Genomic DNA, 18,584 nt, shown 5'->3' on the forward strand with positions numbered 1-18,584 from the left:
CGCCCCGCCACCGAGCTCGCTCCGCCCAGCCGCCTAGAGCGGCCCCCCGCGAGGCCAGAGCTCGCTCCGCCCAGCTGCCTAGAGCGGCCCATGTGAGCCGCTTCCGACGTTAGGGCGGAAGTCGCTCGGCGGGAACCGCTTCACCGTGAAGCGGCGTTCTCCGGGCCTGGGGAGAGGTGGGGAAGTTTGTAAGGGGCTCCCGGTTTTGCCGCCTCAGCACGGGCACGGTGGGAGTTGGTTAAACCGTTACAAAACGCTCAGCTTGATCCTGGCGCGGGGCTCTCCTCCCTCCCGGGGAGGCTGCGAGCGGCCTGGGTTGAGCACGAACCGGGGCCTGCATCCGCGGGTACCGGAAGGGGCCGTAGAGGACGCCGGGAAACCGGCGCGCGCACCGCGGGGCACTGTGGGTACGCCACCGCTTCCCGCCCCGCTCCTCAATTTGCGTCGCTGTCGTAAAGACGCGGACTGGGCGCCGCGGCGATGCTTTACGGCCGAGGCCGAGTTCCGCGCATCTGATTGGCTCCGCCGTGGCCGCGCCGCTTCCTGATTGGCCCCGCCTGGGGCCGGGGGCGGTTTGAGCGGCAGCGCCCGGCGCGGCGGCGGCTCCGCGGCTCAGGCACGATGGTGAGTGGTGGCGGCGGGGCCGGCCCAGCCCGGGGGCTGCAGCTGTGGGGAGGGCTTGGTTTGCCTCTCCCCGCCGCCTGGGGTGTCGTGGTCGGTGTCCCGGTCCCCGGCGGTGCCTGAGGCCTCTATCTTTCTCTCGCAGCTGCCCCTGTCCCTGCTGAAGACGGCGCAGAACCACCCCATGGTGAGTACTGGCAGCGCGGCCCAGCCCCGGTCCCGCAGCCCTCCCTGGCCTCGGGCTCGCCGGTACCGTGCAGGTGACACCAGGGCGGGTCCCTGTACCGGCCGGTGCCCCGGGGGCTGGGCTGGCGCCCTGTGACTCCCGTCTCTTACAGCTGGTGGAGCTAAAGAACGGGGAGACGTACAACGGGCACCTGGTGAGCTGCGACAACTGGATGAACATCAACCTGCGGGAGGTCATCTGCACGTCCCGGGTAAGGCCGGACCCCCTGCCGCGGGCAGCCGGTTGGGGTCACACACACACACCACCACCCCCCCCCCCCGCACCCCCAGTGAGCCCTTGGGGTGCGTCCCTGCGGGTGCCCAACCTCCTGCCATGCAGCTGGGCTGGCTCTGTTGTAGCTCAGAGGCCGTCGCTCCTGTGGAAGCGTGACTTCTGCCTGAAACACAAATTTAATATAGTTATTTATAATATCCACGACAAAGGAAGGCACTCGGGCGCACGCTCAAGCGGGTCAGCTCTCTGCACCACACAGAAACGCTGTGCGAGCATTTCCCCCGTGAGAGGGTTCTTGGTGTGGGGCTGGGGGCTGCGGGACGGGGTGCGATAGCCCTTGCTGTGACACTGAGCTGGGTTTCCTGAGAACGGAGCCTTCATCTGTCACATGCTGTCCCAAGAAGCGAGATCTGTTTCACATGCTGCGCTAACTTTTATTAACCTGCTTGTCTCTCCCCCTCTAACTCTCCACATCAAAACGGAGGAGCCTGTTGTTTACCCATGCCGGGGCTCTGCGCTGTCTGGTACTTTTGCCCTTGGCCAAAGGTGCTCCAGAAGATTGTGATCTGTGTTTTGGGCTTTGACCTCAGTCAGAAGTGTCTGGTCTTGTCCTTACCCGTGGGAAGCGGCAGCCGGACGGATGTTGGCTCTTGCTGTTCTTTCCCTGCCTCAGAACATTGGAGCTCTGCGTGAGAGACTGGCAGAGATCCTCGTTGTTCCAAAAATCTCTCTGCAAACCCCCAGTACCTGTTGTTTCTGCAACAGGAAAGCTTTGAGCGATGTTGCTGGGGTGCGGAGGCACGTTTGCATGTCGGTGTGACTGAGTAAACATCTTGAGTGAGGTTTGAGAGGGATCTTCGGGGCGGAGCGGTGGGGTTAGAAATTCATGGGCACACCTTGGCTTCTGGCTGGACAAACAGGGAGGAAACGCTGTCAAATTTAGCAGGAGGGGGACTAAGAAGAGGTCATGCCCGCGACTCGGGTGATATCATCCTTCTCCTAGGAAAGTCGCTTCCTACAGCTCGGTGCTCTGCTGCGGAAGAGCAGTAGCTCGGGTTTTATTCCCTCTGAGTGATGTAGAGGGATTCAGATCACACAGAAAAAGCAACCGGGCTTGTCAGCGGTGCCTCTGCCTGCCTTAAAACACCAAGACACCTCCAAACCCTGGGTGAAAGTGGAGCTGGAGCCGCTGTCGGGGTTTTACTGGTGGCACTGGTGGGGACTGGCCGCTAGATGGCACGGAGCGGCGGTGGACGGGCAGCCCCGGGCCCGGGGGGGGGCCGGTTGTTTACTCCGGGAAGGCCGGAACGAGGAAGCAGGGAAGCCTGGCTCCATCCCTTCCTGCATCCCGAGCCAAGGAGCAGCCAGGCAGATCCAAGGCAGGGTGGGGTTTGCTGGGTGTCTTTTAGAAGAGGACTGTTTCTCTCTGTCTTGTCTTGTGCGCAAAGAACTTGCCTGTACAGGCAGAGTTGCCCCAAATAACTCCCGGGGTGGAGGGAGGGAAACGACTATTTTATCCCAAGAGAGGAGGAACGAGGCATTCTTGTTTAACCTCCTCTTCTGGGACATGACGGACGCCTCATCCACATGCTGCCACTTGAGAATCGCTGGGCTCCAGCAATCCCATCTGCAGCCAAACGCTGACAGAGTCGGGGCTGCGGTGGCGGAGCGGGACGAGGCGGGTCCCTGTCCCTCCTCCCAGTTACATCATGGGCAGCCGAGTTGTTGTTCAGCTTCACTCCGTTCCTATTCCCACAGCTGCCCTTGGTACGCCATACTGAAGCTCCGATTGATTCCATCCTTTGAAACCCCTGAAACGGCGTTAAACAGCTAACAAACAACATACAGAGATGGCTGCTCTGTAACTGGCCACCTGAAAACTTTCTTTTTTATATAGATACAGAATCTGTAAGCTCCTTATTTTCCACACACCCCGCAGCCAGCTGGCTCTGGACCTGCCTCCCTGCTCCATCCACACCCCAGAGGAGCGAAGGAGTGAGGTGACTCCCAGCTGAGGCTGCTGGAGAAGAAACCTGGCCACGCAGCTGCCTTTTTCTTGCCAGAGTTGGTTGTTGGTAGCTGTTGTGTGTAACTCGCCACCCTCATCTCTCTCTCGTCCCGCTTTTGATTCCCTTCTTGGATGGGAAGGGAAGGTGCTTGTTTCCTCAGCCTCCTCTTCCTTCATTTTGTGCAAGTGTTAGAGGCAGTTGTGGAATAAATTGAAATTACAGTTGCTCGTGGCAGAGTGCCCTCCCCCCCCAGGTTGTAGGGTTATGTGTTTTGGAGGGGGGAAAAAAAAACCCAAAACACCCTTTTTTTGCGGCTAATTACAGATAATGCTTTCAGAAAAGATTGGTGGAGCTGTCACGCTCTCCGGAAGTAATGGAAATGCCCCCAAAGTGATACAAAAGCACCTGAGTCTGTTAGTAACCTAACGCATTGCTTCCCCGATAGGATGGAGACAAGTTCTGGAGGATGCCGGAGTGCTACATTCGTGGCAGCACGATTAAATACCTGCGTATCCCCGATGAAATAATTGACATGGTGAAAGAAGAGGTGGTGTCCAAGGGCAGAGGCCGTGGCGGGATGCAACAGCAGAAGCAACAGAAGGGCCGTGGTGTTGGAGGTGCTGGACGAGGTAATGATCCTGTTTGTTTTTCAGCTCAGCGAGGGATGAGCGGGATTCCTGCCTTTAAATTTCACCTCGTACAAGGAATGGCTCTCGCTTCTTGGCTTTAAACCCGGAACCGTGTGTCTGGGAGAAGCTGGAGCCACTCCTGTGCCGAGATCTAGTGGAGTGAGTGTGTTGCCTCCCTCGTAAGGCAGCCTCTGCCAAAGAATAGAAAGGATTCGTGCCAGGGATGTGCCTCCCTCGTTCCTGGGGTTGGGCAGGAGCTTAAGAGAGTCTGAACTTGAGTGTTTCTACCCTTCCTGGGTAGTTCAGGAGTGTGGCCCTACAAAACTGGTGTCTGTTAGCTTAGCAAGTCTGGGAGGGAAACAAATGGCTATTCTGTTTGAAAATAGACTGGGCTCTGACCATGGCAGTGATAGAAAAACATCATCTTTTTCTCCCATTATAATGGGGCTTTTGATCCCTGACTTGTTGATTTTTTTTATTTAAAAAAAAAACCACATCTGAGGGTTTGTGTTCCCCCTGCTCGACATGAATAATTCATGTTTCTGATAAAAGGGGAGGTTGCCACTTATGAAAGAAATAGGTCACCAAAAGAAATCTTCCTTCCCTGTCCCACTTCACAGGGTTAGGTGATCTCGGAGCACTTCACCTGGGGGATATCTTGCTCTTTTCTCCCCAAACTGTCCTGCTGGAAGCCCGAGAGCCGTTTCTCTCCTTTCCAGCTCACCCTTCCTGCCATGTCTCTGCGATTCGCTTTGCGGTCACCTTGCTGAGCCCTGGGGTTGCTCTCAGTACAGGCTTAGCCTGGAGTAGGAGCTTAAAATCCTGAGTGCGCTCACTTGCTACAACAAAATTGGGTTTGGCCTGGGAAATCTTAGGTTTTAAAAGGAGCCCTGGGGACTGAGACATCTACGGGTGCAGGCTCTTTGCGGAGCACCCTTAATGAGCTGCCTTCGATTTGACTATGCAAGGAATCCTGGTAGGACAGCTGGGATCTACCCGGGGCCATCACGCCACGCTAGGACGCGTGACGTGCAGCGTCTCCGACTCCCAGGGACTTCTGGAGGAAAAACCCCTGCGATTTCTGCTACCTCCTGGAAGCTCCAAGCATGCAAAAGTGACCTTTACAAATATGAAGGCGCCTTTATTTTTCCTCCTTCCCTTTTCAGTGTCCAAAGCACTTGGCATAACAGTTTTTTTGGATATGGTTATTTGGACAAACATTTTAGTTGAAATATTTTCTCTGCTGTAGAAATATCCACCTTGTGGAGAGCAGAGCTGAGCTCTGTATGAGGTGGATTCCCTGCTGTTTTGATGTGCAGCTTAAATTCGCTGATGGAATATTTTAAAGGGAAGCTCCGGCATTTGCTAATTAGCTAAAAGGTTTGGCTCTCATTACTGAGACATGAAGGGAGGAGGAAAGAAAAAAAAAAAAAGGCAGGACAATTTTGTTGAGAGGCCGGCAGGCAGAAGTAAAGCTATAATTGTGCACGGTTGAAAGGATTATTGTTTCTGACCCTGGTAATCCTTTGTCTTTTACTTCTTGGCTTGCCAAATTCAGAAGTACAGCAGTCTTTGCTCAGCTTCGCTGGGAGCAGCCAGAGCCCTGCGAGCATCCCAAGGACTGCAGGGTTAGGAGCAACTATTATTTCTTTTTTGCTGCTGGTTTAGCAGAGCAGAGGGCTGGAGCGAAGCTCTTCCGCCTGGTGCCCAGCCTGGGTCTCCTTCGGTTCTGCCTTTTGTGCAGAGGTGGCTGGCAGGGTAGATCCGCAGTCTCTTTATCGCTTGCACGCCGAGATAAAAATTACTGCCTGGAATTGCCTTCTGTTTGGGGTGAATCTGAGCAGGGAGAGGAGGGCTCAGCGGCTCCCATGACACAGACGGTCACAGCTCTTGGGTCTCATGGCAGCCCCTCAGTTCCTGCTGCCTCCCCAGCAGCGTGCAGTACCCAGTGCCCTCTCCGGAGCAGTCAATCGCCCTGTCCAGCAGTGAGGCGGTGACTGAGGGATGTATTTTTTCTGTTTTGTAGCTGAACGGTCATCAAACCGAGTCACCCTTGTTGTCGCTTTTGGTTTGCCCTTACGGTTTTCAGGGGACACGGTATAACCTGCTTATCCCTCTGGATTTAAAATGTGGTGTCTCTTCCTTGCTTCCATTTTTCAGAAGTTAGCTTCGATTTACGATGATAGCATGGCTAGCTGGAGGGCACGTTAACGTATCACTGAACTTGCTGGCGAGGGGGGGATAAATTTATGCACTTTGTAAATACGGGGTCTGGAATTGGCAAGGGAGAAATCTAAAAGTCATGGTTCTCTTTCAAAGACTAGAAAAAGGCATGCATTTGGGTAAAACAGAAATAACTGTAAAGCACCAAGCGGTTGGGAGATGTTGGTGGCGTACACTGATGCTGTCACATCCGTGCTCTCTCTTTCTGCCCCGTAGGTGTGTTTGGTGGCCGTGGCCGAGGAATACCAGGCAGCGGAAGAGGCCAGCAGGAAAAAAAGCCAGGCAGACAATCGGCAAAGCAATGAGAGGCTGTCTGCACCCTGGCTGGGGACAGTGCTGCGATGCCGTTTTGTTTTTTATCACCTCAGGATTGCCACGTGTTCAAAAGCGTTACCTTTCTACTCTTCCGTCAGTTGATCAGTGCCCGAATCATGTAGGTTGGAAGCCCCTCACAATGTAATCTGGTAAAGTGGAGTTACTCACTCCTGGTAGTCAGCAAGTCATTGAAAATATTTAAAAAAAAAAAAATCATTCATGGTTAAGGACCTAAGTTCTGCCTTCTCCTGAGAGTGAAAGCACTATTTAATTTTTCAGGGTCACCAGGTTTAATTTAAAAGATTAACCATGTGCAGTGGGATAAAAATGAAGGCAAACACTTTCTGGGTTGTTTGGATTTTTATTTTTTTTTTTATACTTGAAACTTGGGAAACTTGTTGCATTTGTAACTGATACAAGTGTTTTAGTTTAAAAACACTGATCTTGAGGATATTGTATCTTTATGTGAGTAGTCTTAGAGGTTTTTTTTAAAAAAAAAAAACAACAACAAACTTTTAAGCTATTGCTTATCTTCTATTTCTGGCCAGTCAGTTCTGTCTCTCTCCTATGGCTTAAAGGAGAACTTGGGATGAACGTTGCATTGGCCTTCAAGGTTTGTTTCCAAGAGAGCTTTGTGATTAACGACGGTTTCCCAATTAGTGTATTACTAATTTGACTTCAGATTTGAAGTTTCCTTTAAAGGAAAGGATTTTCTGTGTTTTCTTGGGGAAGGCTGGTGTGCCCCTTACTCTGTGTTTTGTTTTGGTGGGGTTTTGTGGGTTGTTTTTTTTTTCTGAAAAGCAACCGAGCTGTTGAGTTGAAGTGATTTATTTCCCCGCACACACTTTGAAAACTCTCTCCCTTGCGCCTGTGAAAGTCCTGAACTCTGACAATATTTCTCAAGCTTATTTCTTCTGGTACCTAGTGACTGACTTCACTATAAGTACTTGTCGTTTCCTTTTCTAGTCACCGATTATCTTTCCTTGGGGACACAGACCAGCGTGCGAGCGTGTCCCTCCTGTAGGTTACGAAAGCTCCTGTGAATTCCCAGGTCGGGTTGTTCCAGTCTTCCATCCCACGGGGTGCAGGGTCCCACAAGCAAAATGCACCCACAAAATATCCTGGCTGATCTGAATTGAATGTCTGCATGGAGGCACGACGGGGAGAAAGAGGCTCTGGCTGTGCCTCAACCCCCCGAACGGATGAAATTGCTTAATTTTAGGGGAAAAGCTGATATTGTGACTTGTTCTGAACAGGTTTTTTGGTTTTGGTTTTTTTGGTTTTTTTACAACCGAGTCCTGTATCGAAGCCTACTCTCTGCCATCACCACTGTATTGAAAAATGAGTAAAGAACATGCTTTTATATATACTTATTTTTTTAATGTTTATAGAACTTGTGCGCAGTGGTGAGTAGGAATAAATCACCAACCTGTACGAAACGACTCCCTCTCTGTCTGCAACGGCGCCGAGCCCTGCCTGACCCCGCGTGCTCCTGCAGCTTCGCCTAAACCCTTACTCAAGCCTAAATCCCCAAGCAGACAGGCTAAACCTTTGGTTTCTAACAGCAGCCACGTGTTCTCTGCGGCCGCCTGTCCTCGGCGAGGCGTTAACCAGCACTGCCAGCACTCGATCTCCATCCTGGGCAAGCTGGCTTCTGCCAAGGAGCCAATTCCAGGCGATGGGAACGGGGCACGCATGTTCCTCCCTCCTGGAAACTCGGTCTCACCGTAAACACCCATGTGGCATTTTAACAAAGCCCAGGCTGAGCCCTGTGTCAGACTTTCCCTTCCCAACCTGTTCCCTCCCTTTCAAGTCCCTCCAGCCACAGAAACTCCGTGTGTTACAGCTGCCCTGGTGAAAAAGGAAACGACTGCAGTGCTGTCTGGATTTAAAGTCTGTTCTGGCCAGATAAATCTTCACCGCAACAATGGGACCTTTGGCTTTGGCTCAGAGTCCTCCAAGTACGCCTTATCTCCTGGCAAAGCTCTGGGGTGAGGCGTCGGTGCTCGTTAAGTTCTGCTTTCGTTTAATTACAACCACAGGCTTTAGCAGTCTTCGCTGCTTGCCTTCCCCCCCCCCCCTTCCTTTTTCCACCTCTGTAGGAATATTTTTGTCTGGACCTGTGGCGCAGCCCCTGCGAGGGCAACTGGCAGCAGGTTGGGTGGAAGATGGTTCTGTGTAAGAGTGGCATCGAGCCTGGGCGTCGATGCAGAGCTCATCAGTGGCTTTGGGCCTTTCTGCCCCAAAACCGGGTGTCTGGGGCTGTTTGTGTGCTCCAAACCTGCCCTGTGGCAGCGCAGGGAGGTGAGGAGGAGGAAAAAAAAAAAAAAAACCAAACAAAAAACCCCCAAAACCAAAACAGGGAGGAGCAAGATAAAAGCAACAACCAGAGAGGAGGAAAAAGGTCTGAGCCTCGCTGGCGGCGTGGGTGGGTGTGCGCAGCCTGGCAGGGCCAACGTGTCCCGGCCGGAAAGACGGGCTGGGTCGGGCTGGGGGGGGACCTAGCAAAGGCCACCGTGGAAACCCTCCCTGCTCCCTTCCCGTGACATTTTGGTGGTGATCGGACCCATGGCAGCTCTGGCAGCTGTGGGGCTGTGGCTCTGGCGCTGCAGCACGGTGCTGCTGGCCGCCCCGCGGTGACTCATAACTTCTGTGCCTCGCCGGGGAGGCAGCACAGGAATAGTTACACACCAGCCGCCTGCGACGCGGAGGGAGTGGCTGCTGAAATATTTCAGGGCTGCACTAAGCAACTAAAAATACACGTCAAACCCTCCTCCTTTTTCCTTTTTAAATGTGTTTGCTTTCTTTCAATTTTTTTTTTTTTTTTTTTTTAATTCTTGGTTTGGATTGTTGGAGGCCCCCACGGGCAGTGTGGCCCCTTGGGGCTTCCTTGGGGACCGGTGTGGGTTTGGGGGCAGGCGCTGGCAGCCCACGACTTCTTGTATTCCCAGCTCGGTTCCTCTCTCCCTCCCTGTGGCGATGACTAAGAGGCGGCTTCCCCTGTGCACCCCATGCCTGCCGTGCAAATCCCGGGGCTGTAAACGCTCTCCTGCTTGTTCCCTTTTTGGGGGGCGGCTCAGCGTGCCGGGAGGGCAGAGGGATGTGGGTGCATCCACGGTAGCTCGTGGGCGTCTTGGCATCTTGCTTTGGGTCCGGCCTGCGTCCTCGGTTGGATCTGTGGGTGTCGAGCGGCAGCGTGGCACCTTGTCTGGGATCCCGGCCGGAGCAGCAGAGCAGGATCAGGCACCACGGGGGTAATGGAGCTGGTTGTGCGCAGGGAACGTTCCTCTTGGGGCCAGGGAAACAGGGAGAGCAGGAGCCACGCGGGGACCCGCCACGCTCGGAGGTGTGAGGATGCTCTGGTGAACACGGTCCTGCTTGAGGCTCGTTGTGCCTTGCCGAGGTCTGGCGGTGGCGTGGATTCATCTGAAATCCTCACCGCCTGCTCCGGGGGTAAATATAGCCCGGCTGGCAGGTGGTGAAGCGCAGCGTGACTCAGTGGGTGCTCGCGGGGCCAAGCTGGGCTCCGACGCCTCCGGGAATAGCAGCTTCGGCCACCAGCCCCCAGCCAAGGTGCCACTGGCCAGGGACCGCCCTACTCGTGCTCCCCACGGGTCTGCCCTCTCAGGAGGCGGAAGGGGCTGCTGAATCACGAACCTCATTAAACGCTCATTAAGAAAATGAAGCTGCCGGCTCCCTGTGGGCATCAGGCTGTGCCACCGGCAAGACAACCTGCAGCATCTCTGGTTTGGGGACAAGGGATGTGAGGGATGAGCACCCGTGGGGATGGGGCGGGAGTGTGGGGGACACGCAGCAGGATGAGCCCCAGGGTGCTCCGACCCTTGGAGAGGAACGAGGCCAGGGGAGGGTGGCAGGGTTTTGCCGGCGGCAGGGCCTGGTCAGAGCGCAGCTCATGGCTCGCATCCCTGGCTGCTGGCCAGCCGCTCTTCCAGGGAGGCCCCGGGGCTGGTTCGTTCCTCCCTGCAACTGATTAAAGCACCTTTCAGCCAAAGCTGGTTCTCATTTCATCCCGCTGCAGCCCGGATTGCGATGGGAGAGGGGGGGACACGTGGGGGTGCAGGCAGGAGCACAGATGCGGATGCCCGTGGGGCGCAGGCAGCCATGCCCATGGGTGCGTCCCAGGACAGGGGGTCCCCAAGTGGTGTCGGGGCAGGGGGAGCTGCCCACCCCCCTGCCATCCTTGTCCCTTGTTGGCCCGGTTTCGTCAGGATGGAAAGTCTGAACCTGCCGGTCCAGCCGCCGGCCGCGCCCCTAATGACGGGTTTGCGGCGGAAACACGGACGGCGGCTTCACCTGGGAGCCCTGCGCCGGCCCAGCCCGCCGAGCCCCGGGGACACTGGCGGCACCGCCGCCTCTGCCACCATCCCTGGGCCGGGACACCGGGGCTGGCAGGGTGGGAGGGGCACAGGCACAGAGCTTGGTCCTGCTCTGGTTTATATGAGGTTTAATCAACTGGGTTTATGTGAGTTTAATTAACTGCAGCTGTGGGGGGAGGGTAGCTCCCCGTTGGTCCCAGCCCCCTCGTGCCTCAGTTTCCCCAGTGCCAGCACCATGTGTCCTGGGCCTGGAGGCTGCCCCAGCCCTGTCCTGGATGTCACCACGTCCCCTGTGGCCTCCCTGCAGCCAGGGCTGAGTGTCCCACGCTCTGCCATGCCCTGTGCCGTGCCTCGTGCTGTGCCCTGTGCCATGCCGTGCCCTGTGCCGTGCCCTGTGCCGTGCCATGCCCTGTGCCATGCTCTGCCATGCCGTGCCCTGTGCCGTGCCCTGTGCCGTGCCATGCCCTGTGCCACACTCTGCTGTGCCTCATGCCGTGCCCTGTGCCGTGCTGTCCCCACGCCCCATGCCGTGCCTGTCGGCAGCCGGGGCAGGGACTCCCAGCTGCCCTTGCCCACTCCAGGCGGGCAGAGGGCCCGGGACGGCACCGGTACAGCCGCCACTCCGGCCTGGCACCGCCGGTGCAGGGTCCCCCCGGGCCGCCTCCCGCCCCCCCCCGCCACTGCCGGTTTCTGGCGCTCGTTAGCGCCGGCCCGGGCCCGTCTGGCTGCAATGAGGGGCGGCTCCAGCGGCACCCGTGTCCCCGCCGCGCCCCGGGTGAGCGGGGCCGGGACCCCTCGGTCGGTACCGCGGGGGGTTATCGCCGGCCATCGGCGCTGCCTCCCCCCGCGCGGCGGTTCCACGCGGGGACGGGTGACGTCAGCCGCTGACGCCGATCCACCCCCTCAGCCGCCTGCGGGCTTGGCCGGCAGTGACGTGCGCTGCCGCCGCCACCGCCACTGTTTAACTCCTTCCCCGCTGCCGGTGGAGCAGGGACCGGGGAGGGGGGGTGGGGGGGTGTCCAAGCCTGGTTGATGACCCACCGTGCCGCGGCCGGAGCCGTGATGGCGCGACCCCACGCGTGAACCGCGGCTGGCTGCGCACCGGTGCCGGCTAGGCAAACCCCGGTGCCACCGGGACACACCGCCGGGGCGGGGGGGGGGGGAACAACACGACGGGCACAGGGATGGACTGCGACAAGGGCGGGACCGGGGGCACCGCCGTCCCGCGGGGCAGGTCCCGGTGGGCCCGGGCACCGCTCCGCTCCGCTCCGCCCCGCCCCTCCCCTCCCCTCCCTTTGTGCCCAGCCACGTGACCGCCCCTCCCCCCGCCCTGACGTCAGCCCAGGGGCCCTCGCGCTGTTGTCCCGTTTACCCGCCGGTTTCCCCGGCGACGGCGGGGGCCAGGAGTGGGCGTGGCACCGCCTCCCGGGGCGGAGGACCCGCCTCCTTATGCAAACGAAGGCGGGCGAGGACGTCATCTGCAGCCAATGGCGGCTCGGCGAGGTGAGGTCACCGCGGCGGCGTCCGCGTATTTAAAACGGCGCGGGGGCCGCGGCGGCGGCAGACGCGTGTGTGCGCGCGCGCAGGAGTGGGGCCGTGGCCGGTGCTACCGGCGCCTTCCCCCGCCCTCCCCTCCCCCGCCGGCGCAGCGCTCGCCCCGTTCCTTTCCTCCCCCCCCGCCCCGGCCCCGTTCCCCCGCAGCCGGGCGGGGGAGGAGGATGGAAACACCCTTCTACCATGATGATGTGTTGAGCGGCCTCGGCAGCGGCTTCGCCCCGTCCTCCGGTAGCAGCGGGCTCCTCCTGCCCTTCCCCGGCGGCAGTATGATGAAGAAGGACGCGCTCGGGATGGCGTTACCGGAGCAGGTGGCGGCGGCTTTGAAAGCACCGGGTGCGGCGAGCGGTGAAGCGGCGGGTTTGCTGGGTTCGGCCGAGCTGGGTCTGCTGAAACTGGCGTCCCCCGAACTGGAGCGGCTCATCATCCAGTCCAACGGGCTGGTGACCACCACACCGACCAGCGGGCAGTTCCTCTACCCCAAAGCGGCCGCCTCCGAGGAGCAGGAGTTCGCCGAGGGTTTCGTTAAAGCGCTGGAGGACTTGCACAAGCAGAACCAGCTGGGCGGCGGCGCGGCGGGGAGCGGCGGCGGCGGAGGAGGAGGCGGCGGTGGCGGCGGCGGCGCTGGAGGAGGCAGCGGAGCGGGCGAGTTGCCCGCCGCCGGCCTGGCCCCGGAGCCGCCGGTGTACGCCAACCTCAGCAGCTACCCGGCGGTGAGCTACGCCGCCGATCCCGGCCCCTTCGCGGCGCCCCCTCCGCGGCTCCCCCCGCCGCCTCCTCCACCGCCGTTAAAGGACGAACCTCAAATCGTCCCGGAGGTGCCGAGTTTCGGGGAGAGTCCGCCGCTTTCCCCCATCGACATGGACACGCAGGAGCGTATCAAGGCGGAAAGAAAGCGGCTGAGGAACCGAATCGCCGCTTCCAAGTGCCGCAAGAGGAAGCTGGAGCGGATCTCCCGCCTGGAGGAGAAGGTGAAGAGCCTTAAGAGCCAGAACACGGAGCTGGCCTCCACCGCCAGCCTGCTTCGGGAGCAGGTCGCCCAGCTCAAGCAGAAGGTCCTCAGCCACGTCAACAGCGGCTGCCAGCTCCTGCCCCAGCACCAGCACCAGGTGCCGGCTTACTGACCCACGGGGGACCGAGGGGGCTTCCCCCCCCCGCCCCACGCTGCCCCGGGCACGGACTGAGGGGGCCCGGGCACGGACTGAGGGGCCCCGCGGAACTTGAGGGTGCGAGGGGGAGGGAGCGGACGGTGTTCCTGGGGTTGGGGGGTGCTGTGGGGGCCGCCCTCCCGCCCCGCAAACGGACTGAGGGGGAGCCCGGGCCGCCCCTGCCGGGACACGCGGGCCCCCGCGCCCGAGACATTCCAGTCAGGCCCCAGTAAAACCCCACGACATGGAGACCCGCCTCTGGCTGTCTGCTGCGCCGGGGGAGAGCGGGGGGGGGGTTGGAATGGACGGACGGGGTGGTGGTGGTGGGGGAAACGGATGGGCCCGGCGCGGCGGCGCGGGCAGGAAGCGGCGCGGCCGGCTGCCATCTTGGGGCGGGGGGGGGGGGGGGGGGGGGGGGGGGGCCGGGGGGGTGATGGAGTGGAGGGGGTACCCCTGCGGGGCTGCGAAGGGGTCCTGAGGGGTTAGGAGGGTGATGGGGGGTGATCTTGCTGGGTGATAGGGGAGGGTTTGGGTCTTGGGGGCTCCCTTGGGCTGAGGGGTTTACTGGGGCTCTCTTGAGGGGGGGTGGTGGGGTGGTCTGGGGTTACTGGGAGTCCCCTGGGCTGGGGGGGGGTGGTGGGTGGATCTGGGCTCTGGGCCTGGTCTGGCTGTTGTCCTGCCAGACCCCTGGGGTGGCTGGTGCCCCTGTGGGGTGGGAGGTCACCAACACTGCCACACACTGTGCTGGCACCCTGGGGTCCCCCAACAGCGCCTGACTGGGCCCTGCCAGGGCGGATGGCAAGGCTGGGCCTCTGTGGAGCCTCCATGGCTCCTCCCTGGCTTTGGCAACCAGCCTTGACTTCCTGGCACTGCTGTCGCTCCTCCTCTGTGTCCCCACCTGTGGGGCATGGTCCCAGCTCTGTCCTACAGAGCAGCACCCAAGGGATGGACCCTCTTTCCTGGGAGCGTTTGGGGATGGTGGCACCGATGGCAGGAAGGTTGGACCGGCTGCCACTGGGCTGCTCTGGCCTGTTCCAGCTGCGGCGTGCTGAGCTGTGCTGTACCATGCCAGCACCAAGGATTGTCCGGCACGACGGGGCCCTGCTGTGGGCGTCAGCGGGGGGAGCGTGACCTCCCTGGGGACCCGGCACGGTGCTGGGCTGGCTGCGGTTTGCTGAAGGAAGCGCCCTTCCCCGCCGTGCGGAAGCAGCCCTGGTGCGGTCGTGCTGCGCCCCGGATGTGCTGCTGTGGCGCAGAGGTGGATGGGGTGTCCCCCGGTCCCCATGGCAGAGCCAGTTGCAGCCCCACGGCTGCCACCAGCAGTGGGGTCCAGTGTCGCTGTGTCCCCAGATTCCTTTGTCCCTGCACCCCGCGTCCCCACACCTCCATGTCCCTGTGTCCCCACCCGGACCCTTGTCCCCCTCGGGGTGATGCAGACAGGGGTGGCTCCCAGTTTGGGGTGGCGGGGGGGATCCTCCCGGTGGCCGGGGGTCCCGGGGTGCGGCGCGGCCCGGTGCCGGCAGGGGGCGCCGCGGGCGGGGTCCCCCCTCCCGCCTCCCCCGGGGCGGATAAAGGCGGCGGCGGCGGCGGGCGGTGGCAGAGCGGGCCCGGGGCGGCGGCATGGCCCGGGGCGCGCTCCGCCTGCTGCTCTGCTGTGCCTCTGCCCTGCTTGCTGCAGGTACCGGGGGATGGGGGGCACCGGGGAGGGGCCGTGCGCCCCGGGGGTCTCCATGGGGTCCTGGGGGCGCTTGGGGTCTGTGCACCCCCGCAGTATGGGGGGGCTGAGTGCTTCCCGGTGGAACCGGGGAATGGGTCCGTGGCTTCCCCCCGCCCAGCCCTGCAGCACGGGGCACCTGGGGAGGGGTCCGCATAGGTCCCCAGGGTTGGGGAGCACCGGGGGTGGGGGGGTCCTGCCCATTAAGCCCAGCCCCAGGGATTGCAGCGGGGCTGCATCCAGCCCTGCCCGCAACAGCTGGGGCCCCGTGGCACGGGGTGGGCTGCACCCGCTCCTGGGGGTCCTGGGAGGCTGTTGGGGACAGTCTCCCCCTGGGGCTCGCAAGCACCCTGCCCCTCCTGCAGCTGGCAGCACCACGGGGCAGGATGTGGCCCCAGTGCTGCCAAACCGGCTGGGCCGGCTGGAGCTCGTGGTGATGTGGGTGCTCCGGCACCGCCTTGGCACTCTGGGGGCAAAGGGCCCCAGTTCCCTGTGCCTCTGTGGGCCATGCTGCGCTGTGGCTCCCCCGTTTCCAGCCTGGGCTGCCGGCAGCCCCCCCCCCCCCCCCCCCGGTGCCTCCGCTTGTCCATCTCAGCATGGAAGATGGCACCCAATGCTGGGTGCTTGGCCCTGGGCTCACCTCCATCCTGGCATAGGGTGTCGGATGGGCGGGAATGGCCCGTCCCGGTGGGCCCAGCGGCTGTGGGGTTCCCCAGCACCCAACCACGCTGCCCCCCCTGGGTGCTGGCACTGGGTGCTGGCTCTGCCGTGGGGCATTTTGCTCCAGTGTCCCTTGTGGGGCCAGGCTGGACCTGCTCCTCCTCTTGTGCAAACAGGACTTTGGCGGATAAGGGCATTGCCGGTACTACCCGGCAAATGCTGCCACTTCCCACGTGACCACAGTGGAGCACCCCGTCATGGGTCGGCCCAGGGGTGTCTGGTGGGTGCCACGAAGGCCAGGCTGGCGCATTTCCCTGTGCTGTGGCACATGCCTGCCACCACTGAGCTGCTCTGCTCATCCCTGTGGCACCGTGCCCCTGCTGTGACAGCTTGGATTCCCGACCCTGGATTTCTGGGATCCAATATTGGCTAAATCCTGGTTTTCTGGTCCTCTGTGTATGGTGAAACCACCTGGAAAATGAGCGCCGGTAGCTGGGGCAGGCGCTGTTGCCCTTCCCGGGGCCCTGCCTGTTCCCCCCCGGGGGCCCTGCCTGCCCCTGCCAGGGCCCTGCCACGTCCTTGCTGACCAGCTCTCTCCTCCACGCTTTAGAGACAGGACATGGCGTCGATGCTAACAGCACAGTGTCTCTAAGCAGCTCAGGGACAACTGTGTCACCATCTCCATCCAGCTCAGCCGCAGCCACCAGCTCGGGGATACCCAGTGTGTCTCCATTCGTCTCTGGCTCCAGGGTGGCCAGTACGTCTTCATTCAGCCTGGCCACAGCGTCATCTCCATCCAGCGAAGCAAGCACAGCGGCACCTACACCACCTCCTTCCAGTCCAGCCACAGCACCGTCTCTGTCCGGGACACCAGGCTTAGCGGTGTCTATGACACCTTTGTCCAACACAGCTCCAACATTGGCTCCAACAGCACCGACATCTTCATCCAGCCCAGCCACAGCATCATTTACCTCCAGGATAACAGGATCATCAGCACCTCTGACATCTCCATCCAACACGACCATGGCACCACCTCCATCCAGCACAGCAGGCTCGGCAGCAGCGACATCTCCATCCAGCAGGACCACAGCACCCTCTCCATCCAGCACAGCAGGCTCGGCAGCAGCGACATCTCCATCCAGCAGGACCACGGCACCCTCTCCATCCAGCACAGCAGGCTCAGCAGCAGCAACATCTCCATCCAACATGACCATGGCACCACCTCTGTCCCACCCAGCTACGGGGCGTCCATCCAGCTCGACGGCAGCGCCAGCCCCATCCTCACCTGGGCCTTCCGGGTCCCCTCCTGCTCCCAGTTCGCCAGTGCCCACGGTGAGCCCGGGTCCCAGCAGCACCTTGGCTGCCAGCTCCAGAACGACACTGGCCATTGGCACCATCACCACGGCCAGCAGCTCAGGTGAGAGCCAGGCTGGGGGAGCACTGTGCAGGCAGGGAGCCCCCAGACCTGCCCATGGCCATGGGCATGGCAGCAGCCCTGGGTCCCCCCCTAAACCCCCTACTCAGGGGCTGTGCTTACAGGGTGGGGCAGGGGGCTCTGGGGTGCAGGTTCCTGCCCATCCACCTCGGGGTGGGGGGGGGTTGTGAGATCTCCCCCTTTCTCCCCCAGCCTCTGTGTCGTGGGACCCCAGCCAGGGAGGGTGGGAGGGCCCCGGGCTGGTCCCCCACAGGTGGAGGTGACACAGGAGCTGGGTGCTGAGTCCGTGAGGGGTGGGACGGCCGCAAGGGTGGGAGCTGGAGCTGGTTTGGAGCCTTCTCTCGCCCCAAGAGCTGCCATGGTGCTCGGAGACCAGGCATGAGGTTCGATGGTGCCACGAGGGTAACGGGGTGCCCGTCTCGCCCCTGCAGCGCAGCCCCTTGCCAAGCCCAGCCCTGCCGCGGTTGTCATCATCTGCCTCTTCGTCTGCGTGCTGGTGGGGGGAGCAGCGGTGCTGCTGGTGTGGCTGTGCCGGCGCAGGACCCCCCGCTTCCGCCACCTGGACGAGGTGCCCATGGTGCGTGGAGGGCCAGGGAGCAATGGGGGGTCACAGCACCGGGCTGCAGGCGCTGAGCCCCCCCCCTCTCTTCCCTAGAGTAAGGTGACGGAGGGGTCCCCCGTCACCCACCACGCACCCAGGTGACCTCCCCGCCATGGCCCCATGGGCTGCCCACGCTGCTGAATAAAGAAGCTGCTGCCTTGGCTCCGGTTTCCCGTCTGCTGTGCGCTGTGCACCCTGCCCGGGGAAAACCCCTGGTCCCAGGGGAGGCCCCGACCGCTTTTGGGGTCCCCCACACCAGGCTGGAGGCCCTGGGATGCCCCCAGGCTGGGCAGAGTGGGTGTGGGGTGCGGCGCGGCGGTGCACAGGGTGGTGGGTGCTGCGCAGCCCCCCCGGCGGGGTGGGATGGGAGGGAGCGCGCAGCCAGGCACGCACGTCGCCTTCCTTCTGCTCCGCTGCACTTGGCCAGGGCCGCGGCACGCTGCGAGGACCGCGGCACACCGCGAGGACCAGGCACCGGTAAGGGGCTGGAGGCGAGGGCACGGGGCTGGCGGCAGCATGGACCCCCGTGCCGGGGCCTTGGCGTCCCCCGGGCTTGGGCCGAGGCTGCTCCCGGTGCCAGCCAGGGCGTGGGTGGCTCAGGCCTGGGGGTCTGGGGGGTTCCATGGGCGCGACCAGCCGAGGCACTCCTGGTGCACCCCGGTTCCCCGGGGACGGTGGGTAACGGGTGCCCATGTTGATCATTAATGTGGCGCTGGTGGGGTCATGGCTTGGCAGGGGCTGGGGGCCATCCCCGTGGCCTCGGGCCCACGTCCCCCGGGTGGCCCGGCCTCGTCCAGCCCTCGGCGGCACTGTAGGGAGGGGGGAGCTGAGCCGGGGGCCGGTGCGGGGGCCTGAAACCCGAGGCGGGGGCTGAGCCT

The 18,584-nt window shown here is 61.4% G+C and overlaps 3 protein-coding genes across 6 annotated transcripts; all 3 read left to right on the forward strand.

The window, feature by feature from the left end:
* The first annotated feature begins 69 nt into the window (after positions 1-69).
* On the forward strand, positions 70-7,696 carry LSM4 (LSM4 homolog, U6 small nuclear RNA and mRNA degradation associated). Of its 2 annotated transcripts, XR_008574289.1 has the most exons (6): positions 70-624; positions 767-808; positions 960-1,058; positions 3,536-3,719; positions 6,159-6,375; positions 7,224-7,696. XR_008574289.1 is itself a non-coding variant. In XM_054805626.1 (5 exons), the coding sequence occupies exons 1-5, from the start codon at positions 622-624 to the stop codon at positions 6,245-6,247; spliced, it is 417 nt and encodes a 138-aa protein (XP_054661601.1). In that variant the 5' UTR covers positions 71-621; the 3' UTR covers positions 6,248-7,696. The 2 variants fall into 2 exon arrangements, 1 of the variants encoding a protein (XP_054661601.1); XM_054805626.1 differs by having other exon boundaries at positions 71-624; positions 6,159-7,696.
* Positions 7,697-12,156: 4,460 nt separating this feature from the next.
* JUND (JunD proto-oncogene, AP-1 transcription factor subunit) lies at positions 12,157-13,540 on the forward strand. The gene has a single exon (XM_054805615.1). It carries the CDS (start codon positions 12,313-12,315, stop codon positions 13,270-13,272), a length of 960 nt encoding a protein of 319 aa, XP_054661590.1. The 5' UTR covers positions 12,157-12,312; the 3' UTR covers positions 13,273-13,540.
* A 1,317-nt stretch (positions 13,541-14,857) lies between these two features.
* CIST1 (colon, intestine and stomach enriched 1) lies at positions 14,858-17,874 on the forward strand. Of its 3 annotated transcripts, XM_054805617.1 has the most exons (4): positions 14,858-14,974; positions 16,281-17,087; positions 17,537-17,682; positions 17,761-17,868. In XM_054805617.1, exons 1-4 carry the CDS (start codon positions 14,917-14,919, stop codon positions 17,806-17,808), a joined length of 1,059 nt encoding a protein of 352 aa, XP_054661592.1. In that variant the 5' UTR covers positions 14,858-14,916; the 3' UTR covers positions 17,809-17,868. The 3 variants fall into 3 exon arrangements, with proteins under 3 accessions (XP_054661592.1, XP_054661593.1, XP_054661591.1); XM_054805618.1 differs by lacking the exon at positions 17,537-17,682 and having other exon boundaries at positions 17,761-17,874; XM_054805616.1 differs by having other exon boundaries at positions 17,537-17,863.
* Positions 17,875-18,584: the final 710 nt, after the last annotated feature.

This window comes from Grus americana, chromosome 28 (genome assembly GCF_028858705.1).
Source record: "Grus americana isolate bGruAme1 chromosome 28, bGruAme1.mat, whole genome shotgun sequence".
NCBI lineage: Eukaryota > Metazoa > Chordata > Aves > Gruiformes > Gruidae > Grus > Grus americana.

What these genes read in the sequence shown, in the direction of transcription:
- JUND (XM_054805615.1), top strand. Translation starts at nt 12,313, where the DNA reads ATGGAAACACCCTTCTACCATGATGATGTGTTGAGCGGCCTCGGCAGC.
- CIST1 (XM_054805616.1), top strand. Translation starts at nt 14,917, where the DNA reads ATGGCCCGGGGCGCGCTCCGCCTGCTGCTCTGCTGTGCCTCTGCCCTG. An exon ending in CTCTGCCCTGCTTGCTGCAG is followed by an intron (nt 14,975 to 16,280) that starts GTACCGGGGGAT and finishes TCCACGCTTTAG; the next exon opens with AGACAGGACATGGCGTCGAT. An exon ending in CACCACGGCCAGCAGCTCAG is followed by an intron (nt 17,088 to 17,536) that starts GTGAGAGCCAGG and finishes TCGCCCCTGCAG; the next exon opens with CGCAGCCCCTTGCCAAGCCC.
- LSM4 (XM_054805626.1), top strand. An exon ending in CGGCGCAGAACCACCCCATG is followed by an intron (nt 809 to 959) that starts GTGAGTACTGGC and finishes CGTCTCTTACAG; the next exon opens with CTGGTGGAGCTAAAGAACGG. An exon ending in TGTTGGAGGTGCTGGACGAG is followed by an intron (nt 3,720 to 6,158) that starts GTAATGATCCTG and finishes TCTGCCCCGTAG; the next exon opens with GTGTGTTTGGTGGCCGTGGC.